The sequence below is a fragment of the Nematostella vectensis genome, chromosome 7, assembly GCF_932526225.1.
Source record: "Nematostella vectensis chromosome 7, jaNemVect1.1, whole genome shotgun sequence".
Lineage (NCBI taxonomy): Eukaryota > Metazoa > Cnidaria > Anthozoa > Actiniaria > Edwardsiidae > Nematostella > Nematostella vectensis.
The window spans coordinates 11,594,008-11,608,545 of record NC_064040.1 but is presented as its reverse complement, the minus strand read 5'-3'; the positions used below and the strand labels follow the sequence as shown (position 1 = coordinate 11,608,545).

At 38.0% G+C, this 14,538-nt stretch overlaps 1 protein-coding gene across 2 annotated transcripts; it reads left to right on the top strand.

Moving 5' to 3' along the window:
• The first annotated feature begins 238 nt into the window (after nt 1-238).
• On the top strand, nt 239-14,313 carry LOC5504973 (kinesin-like protein KIF16B). 2 transcript variants are annotated; one of them, XM_048730050.1, is made up of 22 exons: nt 239-397; nt 477-546; nt 630-725; nt 4,487-4,603; nt 4,770-4,802; nt 5,044-5,105; nt 5,301-5,413; nt 5,578-5,647; nt 5,729-5,801; nt 5,919-5,986; nt 6,317-6,417; nt 6,697-6,926; nt 7,624-7,839; nt 8,066-8,185; nt 8,264-8,315; nt 8,588-8,725; nt 9,244-9,326; nt 9,621-9,680; nt 9,921-9,997; nt 10,206-10,259; nt 10,700-10,753; nt 10,954-14,313. In XM_048730050.1, exons 1-22 carry the CDS (start codon nt 351-353, stop codon nt 12,911-12,913), a joined length of 3,894 nt encoding a protein of 1,297 aa, XP_048586007.1. In that variant the 5' UTR covers nt 239-350; the 3' UTR covers nt 12,914-14,313. The 2 variants fall into 2 exon arrangements, with proteins under 2 accessions (XP_048586007.1, XP_048586008.1); XM_048730051.1 differs by lacking the exon at nt 9,621-9,680.
• The last annotated feature ends 225 nt before the right edge of the window (nt 14,314-14,538 follow it).

Sequence of the window (14,538 nt, the reverse complement as noted above, 5' to 3'; positions counted from 1 at the left end):
GAGAAGATAATGTAAACATACATTGTGTGTTCCAAAAGTTATGCAGTTTTAAAACTGCTATATGCGCCGCTTTTGTATCGAGATAGTAAATGTAATTCCATTGGTTGAAACGTTGAATAATAGTTGACAAACTAAACAACCCACTTACACTTCTGTCACCCTTTTTCTTTATTTTACACCCACTACTGGAAGACTGCCCGAGGGGGACTGGGCACCTGCAGTACACCCCGTACTGCGCATGCCCAGAAGCAAAACAACCAAGACAAGTGAAATCCCGAACGAGAAGAATACATGATCGGGTTTGAAATGACTGGAAAAATGACCTAGCGAACGGCCCATCCAGCCATAAGATGGCATCAGTAAAGGTTGCGGTCCGTGTCCGGCCCCTTAATAAAAGGTAGGTATAGGGATTCATTGCGATTATGGTGGAATCAAAGCAAAAAATATCCTCGTCAATCGAATGTACTTTACCACAGGGAGCGAGACATGAAAGCGAATGTTTGTATTCATATGGAGGACAAGAAAACTGTGATCACTAATTTCCACGTAAGTGAATTAGAGTTTAAAGAAGCTTGGTTGAGTGACAATGATATGCAGTTGAATGAGTTGGTGATCGTATGCTTTATTAGGCTCCTGGTGGCGGAGAAGACAGCAAAGACTTCACATTTGACCATTCATACTGGTCCGCCGACAGCAATGATAAACACTTTGCTTCTCAAGAACAGGTACATGAAATACTTTAGGCCTTCTCGGCTTGAATTTCACACCCCTTCGCATTCAATCCAACGCCATACCCATTACTTTGCCTCAAGTATCTGTGGGATTTGCATCAACCTTAGTACGCTAGTGCAACCCTCGCAATTTTTTTGACAAGGGCTTCCATTTTTCATACGCAAGTCATCTTCTAATGCATGAATATATTAGACTTTAAGCGACCATTTCTATTTCATTTAAGGTTAACAAAAGCTGGTCAAAAGGTTACGGGCTCTCTAAATCAAACATATGCTACGCGATTTATTCGTACTCGGTAAAGAATTAAATGGCTTTGCAAGGTTGTATTTTGTTTCACCGCAATATCTATGTTGGGGATTCTTGCAACCAGCCTCGGTTGAATGACTAATTGAAGCCGGATATAGAGAATAAGAAAAAAACGTAAACACAAACTCGATTATAAATAAATTCCTACTTATGTCCATGGGTAATATCTTATTGTTGGGTTATCTCACTTATATAAACTACTGTTTGTTTGCTTTTCTCTTTCTCTAAAATAAACTGCAACATGACAGTGATTGTTTTGGTAATGAGATTGAATAAATGAAATTATCTGGTCATAACTGCACTATTGTTATAGATGTCTTTTTTTCTTTCAATTCCCTTTCCTATCTTTTTTTTGTGCTATTGTGTAATTATAGAATGACTTACATGGGTTTGTTTCAAGCGTTGTGGCAAAAAGTGCCTTCAAAACTAAATATTTCATGATTGAATTAGTTGACATGGAATTTAAAAAAAAAACGCAATTTATGTATTTATATCCCAAACTAAAGACATTGCCATAATTGTTTTACCTTTAATTTGACATATCTTGATTCCAAATCATTTGAAATTACTATGCCTCAACCCTTTATTAGCTGTTCCCGATTTCATGATTTACTGTGGATAATAAGTCATGACACAGTTGACTATTTTTTGTTTTTCTTTTTATGTTGCAGCTTATTTTAGACTCTAAGATTAACTCTTTTCTCTTGGAACTAAGTTTTTATTTGTATTTTTTGTCTGGTTCTTTATGTCTGATAGTTGAATTAAGTATGACTCTAAAATTGCTTTAAAATATTACAAGAGAATGAGCCATGCTCATTTTAATTATTTGAGTTAGAGCTTTTTTGATCGGATAAAGTATCAATATAGCCTTTGGTTGAGCAATTCCACATGTGAGAAACCAAAAAAATGGACATTTCCAAACTCACATTTCTGAATAGATTTTTCACATTTGTACTCTCTTATGTCTAGTGTTTATGAAATCAACTTTTTGTACCTGATGCACATTCAGGGGGGGGGCACCAAACAACAAGACCGCCAAAGGTTTATTGACTTGGGAAAAAGGCCTCACAACCACTTTATGTGGAATTCTTTTTATAACACTCAAACATTACAATCATAAACCATGATTCTATTCATGATTTACATCCATACATGTAACTCTTTTAAAAAGTATAGAACAAAAATAGTTACACATAGAAAATAATTTGAATTTGGGGGTCTGAGTTTGTTACAGACGTTACAACTCACAAAACAAGGTTTTTTTTGTACTACAAGCAGAATTTAGATCCTTTTTGAGTGGTTCTTCATATTCTCTGTAGTAGCAGAATGAAAAACAAAGATATGGCAAAAGAAATTAGAAAGTCCTTTAATAAGAGAAAAAATGACGTTATAGACGTTAAAGAGATAAAAAAAATAGAAAGAAAAATAGATAGAAAAAGATGAAAAAATTCTTAAAATCCTGAATATAGTTTGTTTGATAAATAAGAGAGGATTGATACTTATTTTGGAACTAAAATTTACTATAACATATGAAAATAGTTTGGTTTTATCAACTGCATGGAAATTGCCTTATTGGGCTTCCTGTGGTTCTTAAAAACAATTATATTTAGCTGGAAATTCACCAGTAGCTAAAAGAGAAAGTTGCCAAAAAATATGTAAAATGCAATTATATTATCAAAAAAGTTAATTACAGATTAACATTTTCACAGGTGTAACGTCTGTAAAAAGAACATGTAACTTCTGTAACAGAACTTTTTCCTTTATAGTTCAAGAACTATGGGTGCATTCTTGAAAGTCAACCTTACATAGAAAACATCTAACATCTAACATAAGATTTATGACAAAGATAACATCCAGATATTAGATTCACAGAGTTTTCAATTTAAAAAAAGTTTTTGAAAAAAGCGTTTTTTTTGACGTAACGTAACACTAACAAAACTACAATTTTAAAATCAGAAAATATAGCTTTACTTATTTTTTTTAACATGGGCATCTAAGGTTGATAAAGCCTTAACTAAAAAAATACAAGTATAATATGCAATGAAGATATGACATGATGAAAATTGAAAAAAAATGTGCTTCAAATGTAACGTCTGTATTGAAGAACTGCTCGGTTATTGATCTAAGTAAAGCAGGCAATAATAAAGACATCAAGTGTTCGTTTTGATTAAAATTTCTCCTGCTTCATGAGTAGCAAACAATTAGTAGTTCCTCTACAGGCTCCAAGCAATAATGTCTGGTTTGATGCTATTTTGTCACATCAGCTATGTTGGGACTTGAAAGAGATTTATAGCATTGTTTTTTGGCTTGGGAAAAAAGTAATCTGAACATTTCTGTCTTAAAACCATGTTGATAAAAACCAGAAAGAAAAAGTATCCATAGGAATGAGAATGAAAGCATAGCGTTAAACAAATAAAGGCTGTCTGTCATTTTGATTCACTCTCTACCATAGGTTTCACAGGCCATTTCCATTTTATAAATTTGAGATTAGATTTAAAAAATATAGTAAATACAATGACATGGCAAAATGCACAGTCAATAAGGGTTTCCAAGGTCCTTTATCTAGTGATGAATTGCAACAATTAACACACAATTAATTTTTATTTGATAGACGGTTTTCTTTTCACACTGCACTAATTCATGGAAGGTAGCTGGTTGAGTGACTATTAAATTTGTTAAATGACTAACTGGTTGATAGAAAGAGAAATATAGACATTACCTTGAGTGTAATAGATTTTACTTTATTTTGTCTGGTGGACCAAAAGGTGAAGAGCAAAGTTGTGAGTAACTGTTCAAATCACAGAAAAAGTCAATAAAAATTCAAAAAAATATCTGAAAGTCATCTGCCATTAATGAGATATGCAGCTACGTAGAAATTCAAGTCTTAATTGGCAACAATAGTTTCTTCCCTATATTTAGATATGTTTTTTTTATCTTGCAGGGTCCAGCAACTAGGTTGTGACAATAAAATGCATACCTCATTCTTCTACTTTTCTAATTCTCTAGAATCCTTTCTCCTTGTCTTATCTATTTCTCGAAAAGTAAATTTATCTACAAAGATTCCAATTTAGTATGCATTCAGTCAAAATGTTTGTCCTAAGCTCAATACATGGACCTTTAATGTTCCAGACCTTCCAAACAAAATTCCAATATAGTTGCAGTGGCACATGTGAGGTCACATGCTCAGAGCTTATGATTGAATAACACCTCTTTTGCCAGAAAGCTTTATTTTAATTCTACTGCTAATTGCTCTCAAAGAAATAGAAAATGTTATTATGAGAATAGGAAAAAAAAGGATCCTGGTAGCAGTTGTAGTATGTAAGGAACTGTGAATTGTTGCTCTTTCCTTTGATATAGCAACCAGGTCTTTTGAAGCTATATTAGCTGTGTTACTAAAATATAATAAGTCATCCACATTGTTTCATTTATTTGATTTTCTCCACTGTAGGTGTTTGATGACCTTGGTACTGATGTGCTAGGGGCAGCATTTGAGGGCTACAATGCCTGCATCTTTGCTTATGGCCAGACAGGTGCTGGAAAATCGTACAGCATGATGGGCATGGCGGTATGTACAGTGTAAAAACATTTTAATATAGAAAAAGACATCCATTAAATTACAATAAGCTTAGTATCGCAACATATACTATTCAATTCAAAAGGCCCGAATGCAATTTTTGGTATATTGTATCTCAACATATACTACAACAGTGTACTTTGCACTTATTTCCCAGGAAGCTGAAGGGCTGATACCAAGGATTTGCAGGGTATGTTACTCACATAGTAACCTTCAACAATAACTACAGGCAATAAGGACTTTTGAGGTCTCCTCCCCCTGCCCATATACTCTTATTGCCCTCCCCCCCCCCCCCAATCAAAATTTGAGTCATTAATCAATTTATAGTCAGTAGAACAAATTCATTTAAAATGTTGTTGGATCTCCATGATACAGTATGAAACATAACATTTGCCTGCCTATTCATTCTATTTCTTTGCCTCGGTTTATAGGGTCTTTACAGTCGTATGAAATCTTGTGCTGATGACAAAACTGAATTTCGCACAGAAGTGAGGTGAGTATCAAACTCGTCCACTGTAATTTATGCTAATAATACTGAATATTGTCCAACACTGTCCCACATTGGCCATTTGTCATTTGGAATGGGCGTTTGTCAAGCACTAGTGGCCAATGTGCAAATGATAATATAATGATATATCAAATGATATCTAATGCTTTATTCAATTTCAATGTGTTTTGATGTTTTTAGCTACCTCGAGATCTACAATGAAAAAGTGAGAGACCTTCTACAGCCATCTAAGGGCAAGGATCACTTCAACTTGAAAGTCAGGGAGCATCCAAAAGAGGGCCCCTATGTGCAAGGTACAAACTCACAGAAAGTTTCTATATACCCCCACTGCCTACCATTTTCTAAATTGGCCTGAAAACACCTAAAAGTGTTGAAGTTTTTTTTTACAAAGATTAAGAAGCCAAAATACATCTCATGGTGTTGCTTGGTTTGCACAATTTTTGTTAATTTTATTTAGATCTTACCAAGCACCATGTGGGTGACTATGAAGGAATTGAGAGACTTATGGACTCAGGGAACTCCAACAGGTGACTTCAAGAACAGTGCTAATTATTTTTCTGAATCAATTACATTGGAGATGGAAAGTTCAATTTTGCTTTCTTTTGTAGAACGGTGGCTTCTACAAATATGAATGATGTTAGCAGTAGATCTCATGCTATTTTCACATTGAGCTTCACTCAGGTACAGTACTAAGGTTATTGCTGTATAATTTACCTTCTTATGTTTATCTTATCTTTTGCTGTATTTGCTAAGGCTTAAAGTATAAATCTTCTAACAGTTTGGCTTTGGTTCAAACAGGCCAAGTTTTATACTGATATGCCGAGTGAGACAGTGAGCAAGATCCATCTTGTTGACTTGGCAGGAAGGTATGTGTCATTTGTTGTTCTTTAACAGAGCCTTCTCTGCAATGGCAACATTTCTACTATCAAACCCAAAAGAAAAAAAAGGTATTGGAAGCCAAAGGCTGCTCACATGCCCTTTAGTAAGGTGGTGAGCAAGAGGAGGGAGGAGGAAATGTAGCCAAAAGTATACTTAATGCTATCTGTTCTCATCACAGGGCTTCCCTTTTCTAGTTGCTTCTCATTTTTTTTTTTTTTTGGCACTTGCGGATATGTTTGCAAGGAGCCCAACCTTTTTCTTGTTTACATGTGTTTATTTGTGTGACATAAAGAACTGTTTGTGTTGTTGATTTGCAGTGAGAGAGCAAACTCTACTGGTGCGACTGGCGATAGGCTTAAAGAAGGTGCTAACATCAACAAGTCGCTTGTCACTCTGGGGACTGTCATCTCAAACCTAGGTAAAGTTGTGTGTTAGAAACTGAGAGAGTTAAATGGATAGAGTTGGATGGAGATAGAGGGGGATTGAGAGGAAGTTAGTTAGGTGTGAGCAATTGGTTGATTAGATGATTAACATATTACATGATTCTGTCTAAATTATCACTTACAATGATGAGTTTATAATGTCTTACTATTACCAGGAGAAAGCCGGTGAAAATGCATCTACAATGGCGCAAATATTAGATGTAGGTGTTCCTCCCGACTTGTTTAGGTTGACCTTTGTACTGTTCTACTTTCAGCGGATGCAAGTGATGCTGGGGACTCCAAGAAAGATGCCAAGAAAAAGCTGTTTATTCCATACCGTAACTCAGTACTGACTTGGCTACTGAAAGACAGTTTGGGAGGAAATGCCAAGACCATCATGATTGCAGCCATTTCACCTGCTGATGTAAACTATTCCGAGACTCTCAGTACTTTGAGATATGCCAACAGGGCAAAGAACATCATTAACAAGCCCACTGTCAATGAGGTGAATATGATTTGGTGTTTTGATTGTTATTCTGTTATTCTCTGAAATTTACAAACGTTAGACAAAAAGATAAATCAACTGGCTAGACCCAACTAAACTTTGTAGAAGAGTGTTCACACAGCTGCATGCATACGGATTTGACAAACATAACTTAGGTTTGTGACTACTGCACAAACGTTTGGCTTGACAAGACCTACGCTAACTTCTGGTATCAAACCTTCTCTACCTGGCCCATGCCTGTAGGGTGGGTTGGACGGCTATCTCCCGCCTTTTTAAGATGAGTTTTATAAAAAAAAAAATGTTATAGATAAAACCTTAACAATATCCTTTGCGGTTAAATGGAAATGTGGCTTAATTGAATACACAATAATATATTATGGCTGTAGTACTCATTTAACGGGTAACATTCATCCTCCTTTTCCCCACCAAAATCCAGAAACGGGACTGAGACCCCAACCCATTATACATGAGTATAATGCTGAGGCACTGCTGCTGGATCTGAAGAGTCTTGTAATAATACTAGACAGTAGATAATTACACATGTTTAGGCGGACACCAAGATTCATTAAAGCCACCATTTTAAAGATTGTTTTAGGGGCAGGAATGCTTAAGGGAACAATAGTTGTTTTTTGATAACCTGAACCCACCCTAGAAAAATCAATGTTACACTTATAAGTGACTGACTTCTTCTTCGCAGGATGCCAACGTGAAGCTGATCAGAGAGTTGCGATCAGAGATAGAAAGACTGAGGACAATGTTGACCAATAAAGGCGAAGGAAGCTTAGAGAGCCTGTCTATTGGCGAAGCTGAGAAAAACAGCATTAATGAACAGCTTCATCAAAACGAGGCCAAGGTTGAGGAGCTTACGAAGAACTGGACAAGCAAATGGCGGGAAACTCAGAAGATTATTGAGGTCAGGAATAAAAAGGGGATATACATCTAATTCACTGAAATCTCCGCTTAGAGATACTTGTTAGCAGACAGCTATATGTCGATTTGTACTGAAGCTTTGTCATAAGGACTCCTGAATATAAAATGTAGATGGAGACGCCTAACATATAATAAATTGATTATTGTTGCTGAAATGCGCACTAGAATTCCTACAAAGAACGGTTTTAATTTGATGATTTGTTTTTCAGGAGCGAGCTTTAGGGTTCCGTTATGAGGGTTCAGGTGTACGAATGGAGTCTGAACTGCCTCATCTTGTGTGTATTGATGACGATGTGCTGAGTACTGGAGTGACACTTTACCATCTGAAGGTCAGAAAGAAGTGGCTGTGTTGTGTTTATCGTCAAAGCATCGATCTCTTCTTAAAATCCCCTTCTTTTTGTTATCAGGAGGGCATGACTTACATGGGAAAAGAAGGAGACAATAGTGCACCAGACATCAGTGAGTTAAACCTTTCCGACGATAATGGAAATATCAATAGTAACTCGTTTCACATATCTTTGATAACAGATTTAATGGTAAATTCTCTTTATTGCTGCTTTTTGAGACGACACAATAGCATAGCGGTAAAAACGATAGATTTAGGTACTTGAACTAAAACTTGATCCAAATTATGTAATGTTTAGAATTTGGACAGCATCATGTAGGAGCGCTACTGTAAACCCTCAAACCGTCTCTTGTCTATTCTTACTTCGGCTTGTTCGTCTGTTCAGTTCTAACAGGGCCTGGTATTGATGGGAGCCATTGTATCATGGAATGCATTGATGGGAATGTTATTATGCACCCCCTTGCCACTGAGGGCTGCCAGATAAACGGAGAAAAGGTCACCAAAGCTAAACGCTTGTCTCAAGGTACATACTCCAACTCGCGATTTATGTTTCATCTGTAATCATTCCTTTGTGGCGATAGTACAATGCTGTATGCTAGAGAAGTCGGGTGCGGGTTCAGACCCATTTCCGCCTGTTTATAAACAGATAAAAATGATTAGAGAGGACCTGCATGTCTTCATTCTGTTATTAAGGCGAAAGTGTTCAGCCCTTTTTTGAAAGGTCAGAACTTTTCCTGCGGATCCACACCTGGATGAACTACATTCATTTTGAATAACATTAAAAAGGAATAGGGAATTCGTTAAGAAACACTGCGATGCAGCCTTGAATAAAAAGATCCTTGATTTTTTTAGATCCCCGAATCTCTCGAATGAATGATCAAAATAAGAAAAAAAAAAGCATTAAATTTTAGTAGCTTCTCGAAACATTTCCCCCAGTTCCAAGTAGAAAGTATAATATAAATGAAGGGTTTTCTTCATTTTCTAGTTCTTAAAGGTGAAAGCAAGAGTCCTTCCCTGATACCATTTGCTCGTTTTCTACAGGTGATGTTGTTCTTCTGGGCAAAACAAACATGTTCAGATATAACCACCCCCAAGAAGCTGCTAAACTACGAAAACAGCGCTATGTAAGTCCTTGGCACTCTTCTTTTAGAATAGAAAATAAAAGTAATAGACATATTTGCCATTTGCAGTCTTTTTGCGGATAGATATAAAGATTTAAAGTAATAATCGTTTTAAGACTTCGAATGAGTGTAAAAATTATCTTTGATTGAATTTAATCATAACGAATAAAAAGAACTTGGTGTTTAAACCACCAGCATACACCTCCATTTCTTACCTTAAACATATGATTAAGTAGTGCACGCTCCCTCGTCACAGCACGTGCAATTAAAAATAACATATATTATGTCCATAACCAGCTCGTTGGTCGAGCGTCGTGGGCTTTGCAGGAGGGTTCAGATGTTGATCAACAGGAAGAGGTATCACTGCACCTTTTTAGTCTACCTAGGCGTGCATGGTCTAAATTCAAACGTATAAAATGACCGCGCTTTAAATATGACTGTATAAACCCAGTCTAAATCCAAACGTGCTAAACAACCACATTCATAACCAAGTTGGGTAAGCATGAACTAAACCCAATCGTATAACATATCATTCTTACAGTCATTCACGTTCATTGGGTGCATTTTTTTACTAAACCCGAATGTTCATTGTTATAGTATGAATCAATGGAGAACCTTGCTGAGATCGGAACGGAACCAGAACGAACACCATCCTACCTATTTTACAATGCAGGGTATGTTTGGTCTTGTATTACTGCAAGGGTACCAGTAAGCTCTTCCTCAGTTCTAATTTTCTCTTTATCTGATTATTTAAAAGAATAGATCTACAAACCTTTAGGACATCACTCATATGCGATGGGGTCTACAATTAATGGTGTACTGTCCAGCATCTGTACTGCTTTAAAAACGACCATTGACCATTACTTTTTGTTTGATCCCTAGTCTTGAGCTTGAGCGACAGTACAGAGAAGAAACGAAGTTAATAGAACAACAGAGGTACGAAGATCCTTGCCTACTTTTATAAACCATGGTCTTACACTCGGTTTCTGTCACACTTGCACTTTGTGTGACTGAAGTCAGCAATTAGACGTTAGACCGCTGTTAGACCTTTAACCCTTTAGAGAGAGCGCCGAAAAGCACCAAGCATCAAGAAAGCAGACAAGAGATACATACGCACTAAGTCAACTTTATTCATTTTCTGGCTTTGTGTGTGTGTGTTTTTTAATACTTTTCTAGTGACAGTAGCTAAAAAGGCGATGTTGTTTTGGTTGTAATCGATCTAAACCTGTGACAGATGCAGAATTGGAAGAATTCAAAAGTTGATTGACGTTCATCACCAAAAACAGTTGTGACTCGTAAACGAAAGGCACGTGTGACTTAAAACGAGCGTAGTACTATCCTGTTTAATTTGATTCCTTAAATTCTCTTTTTTGAAGGTCCGATTTGGAGCAGCAACAGAAAGAAGCAGCTCGTAAATTGGAAGAAGCAAGGTTTGTGGCGAATCTCTTATTAAACATGCTAACGCAAAACCGCCGACTACTTTGTTTTCGTACCCGGTACACTACGTCGTGGTACCGAATGTTAGGTATTTCCTTTGGTGGGCATTATCTTTGTAATATTACCTATCATGGGTCAGTTTATTGGCCAACTTTTTATTGCCTGTTTATCTCCTTTTTTGTTACATTTCCAGATTAGAGCTTGAAGTCCTTAAAGCGCAGCAGGAGAAGGCTGACCAGACTCGCTCCCAAGAAGAAGAAGAGCGCCAGCGTGAAATTCAGGAAAACAAGCTCCAGCTGGAAAAACAGAAAAAGTACCTGGAAGAACTACGCATAGAACAAGAGAACGCAAGGAAGAGAGCAGAAGAAGAGATCAAGGAGGTCAAGGAGAGAATCAAGAAGGAGCAGGAAGAGGAGAGGAAGCGCATGGAGGCGGAGATGCAGAGACTGCTTGCCTTGGAAGAGGAACACCGCAAGACGGTGCACCAGAAAGAGCAGGAGATGGTCCGGGTCAAGGAGGAGCTAGAAAAGAAGTGGCTTCAGGAAAGGCAGCAGGTGGAGCAGCAGCGGCAGGAGGTAGAGGTACTCCAAGTGGAGATAGAAAACAAACGCAAGGAGGTTGAGCAAGTTGAGCAGCAGATCAGGCTGACAGCCGAACACAATAGTAAGACGCCCTCTCCTGGCCGACTCAGCCCAAGTCATCGCCATCCAAGAATTCCTGAGGATGATGATATCGAGGGATCAGATGAGGAGGCTATGGGTTTTGCCGTAGGTGAGAAAAAAAAGACTCACATAGAGATTCTCCGTGAACGAATGCAGGCGCTTGAGGCGGAGTATGAGGAACAAAGGAAGACAGCGCAATACGAAATAGCTACTGCGAAAGAGGCTGTGAGAAAGGCAGAACAGGAGGCTTTAGAAGGCTTAAGAAGTCTCACCACTGGGAAGTCAGCGATTGAAGACCAGTGGCAGAAAGTCGAGGAGGTACAGCTTAAGCACAAGATGATTCATGACCAACAGTTAGCCAAGATGCGAGACGTGCGAGAGATGCTTGATCAAGCTGAGGAGGCGGAGGAAGCTGTGCTCATTGAAAAAGAGAAGATAATCATGGAGCGAAGGGCTGCCAGGCATAAGGTGGAGGAAGTAAGGCGCAAGCTGGAGGAGCTAGAACATGAAGACAAGGTTGTGGAGCTGACTGAGGAAGACTTCAACAAGAAAAAGGAGCTCCTGGAATGGGAGACGCGTGAGGAGATTAAAGACATCCGCGAAGAGAGAAGAATCCTGAACGAGCTTTATAACAAGCATCAAACAGCCTTGCAAAAAGCTACCCAGATGGTCACAGAAACTAAAACTAAACTGGAAAAACACTTGGAAAGCGAGAAGTTTATGTTAGTGCCGCTGCGCGCGAAGGTAGAAAGCTTGGTGCGGAATGAGCTTGGTCCGCTTATAGTAGCGGAGCAAGAGATTGAGAGACGTTGCGAAGAGGTCGATTATGAAAGCAGGGAGAGGAAAAAGCTCATCTACAAACAGCGCAGGAGAATCGCCCTCCTTGAACGCCAGCACAATCAAGCTCTACAGCAGGCCGAAAAAGAAACATTGAACGAGGAGGAGTTTGAAGAACTAGAGAACGAGCGAGAAGCTGAGCGTAGTTTAATCCGCAAGGAGAAAGTACGACTTCTGGAGTTGGAGAAAAAACACAAGGAGCAACAAGAAGTGGCTGAACTGATGATTGGTGAAGCGGTAAAAGACCTCGAGAAGCACAAGTCGCAAGTGAATCAGACACTAGAGCACGAGAGAAAGAAACTTGTGGATCTGGAGTCAGTGCACAAGGAAACATTGGAGCACATTGAGCATGAGTTAGAGGCCCGAACTGAGATGCTCCACCGAGTTAAGGACAAGGTACAAAAGGACAAGCGACAACTCGCCAAGTTAGATGTGCGACAGCAGAGATGTGCCGCCAAAGCGGCCGAGGAGCTGTTTATGATGGCAGATCTTCTAGAGAAGGAGATGAGCGATAAGGGAAAGACAGAGGAGCTGATGAAGATCAAGGAACACCGTAAGAAGCTTCAAGACCTAGACCGACAACTTCGCATGGCTGAGCGCAAAGAGAGGGGAGGCCGAGGCGAAGACGACCAGAACTCATGTACACTCATCTGACTAGCACCAATTACTACTGCCCCCAAGACGGTGTTCCTGGCTAGGATTATCTGTCTTCTGGTAGCTCTTCTTGGCGGCATCACATTAATCTCATTGTCCCTTTACTTCCTTCTCTTTATATTTATTTGTTTGTACATTTGTTTCTTTTTGATATCCGTTGTAGTTTTCAGTATTTTATCAGTAATACTGTTTGTTTTGTGGTTCGTCTTATTTGTTCTGCCTCTTGTGTTGTGTTGTGGCTTGGCCATTTGTGTTTTGATGTCTGGTTAAAGTCGGAATTGAAGTTTGGATTTTTTCTTTAATTTCTTTTTTGGTAAGAGCAAAAGCTATGTTCATTTAACATGAATTAATATTGATATAGAACATGCTATTTTAGCATAATTGGAATTATCAAGGGGCCTTTTTTACTTTTCAAAATGTGGAAAATGTTCTTATGTTTGCAATTGCCAGCATTCCTGCTAGCATGGTGAGCTATGTATATATTAGATTGATAAGCCCATGCAAAAGAACAAACACGATTTCATGATAAGTGGGTATTGAGAATGTGTTGGTAATGCAAGCCTGTAGTCCTCACTAGACTTGTCCCATTCCTATGAAAGAAAAATGTTACGTGTACAAGCTAATTATGAAGTATCAAAGAAATTATGGTCCACCAAAGTAGAAATCCCCTCCCCTATTATGCTGGCTACAGGCTTGCCATGTTTACGTCAAACAATTAATGGTGCAGAATACATAATATACTAAATGAGGTGTATAGATTTCAGACTTGGGAACTAGGGTTTATAGAGACAAATTAGAAGGACTTACATTAACTCTAAGTAAGCTCGAACCAACTGTGTCAACTATTGTGTATTACTGACCAAAATGCTTTCCTGGTTTATTTTGTTTCATTTTGTAGTATAATGTACCCCATTAAACTATTTATCAGGAAGCCATTTCGGTCGGCAGTAGGCTACATTGACAGTATAAAAAAACTTAAATGAGTAATTTACAAGCCTCTGTGGCATTTCTCAAAGCAATATGAAAATAATAATTAGGGATTGAATTATTTAAATAGGCAAAGGCTTAACATGAATTGAATATTAATTGATAATTTGGAGGAGATACCACAATTTGTTGAACTGTGTATGAAGACATTGTTTCTTGCTCATCCTAGAGTCAAATGATGAAGTGATATATTTATTTTTCATAATAGAATTCATCATGGGGTAACATTTACTGTATATTTATGGGTCCATCCCTAGGTGCCTCAGTTTTGCTGGGCCTAAATTGGTGTAATTTATTTGTTTGATGCAATAACTTATGGGTCCTATGTAGACATATGGGCAATCATGATTAAATAGTGTGTGCTCTTATTCATCTCAACTTGTGGAAAACAATAAAAGCTGTGCTGAAACAAACAGTACATGCTGTTTTGATAAATGTAGAAATAGTCTAAGCTGATTTTTTATAACCTCTTAGTCAAATTTCAGCCCCCCCCCCCCCCCCCCCCCACCACCACCACCACTCCAATAAAATTGATAAAACATTAGTTGTGTCATCCATTCAAGAAAAATCTGCTCAGATCCTTAGTATGCTCTGTACTCTCAAAATGACTTATGGCAGAATTCAGCATTATCTTTAGC

Bases quoted from the DNA above. Each gene is read 5' to 3' on its own strand.
- LOC5504973 (XM_048730050.1), top strand. From the start codon at position 351: ATGGCATCAGTAAAGGTTGCGGTCCGTGTCCGGCCCCTTAATAAAAG. The intron at 8,186-8,263 runs GTCAGAAAGAAG...TTTTGTTATCAG, and splicing joins TGACACTTTACCATCTGAAG to GAGGGCATGACTTACATGGG. The intron at 9,327-9,620 runs GTAAGTCCTTGG...GTCCATAACCAG, and splicing joins AACTACGAAAACAGCGCTAT to CTCGTTGGTCGAGCGTCGTG.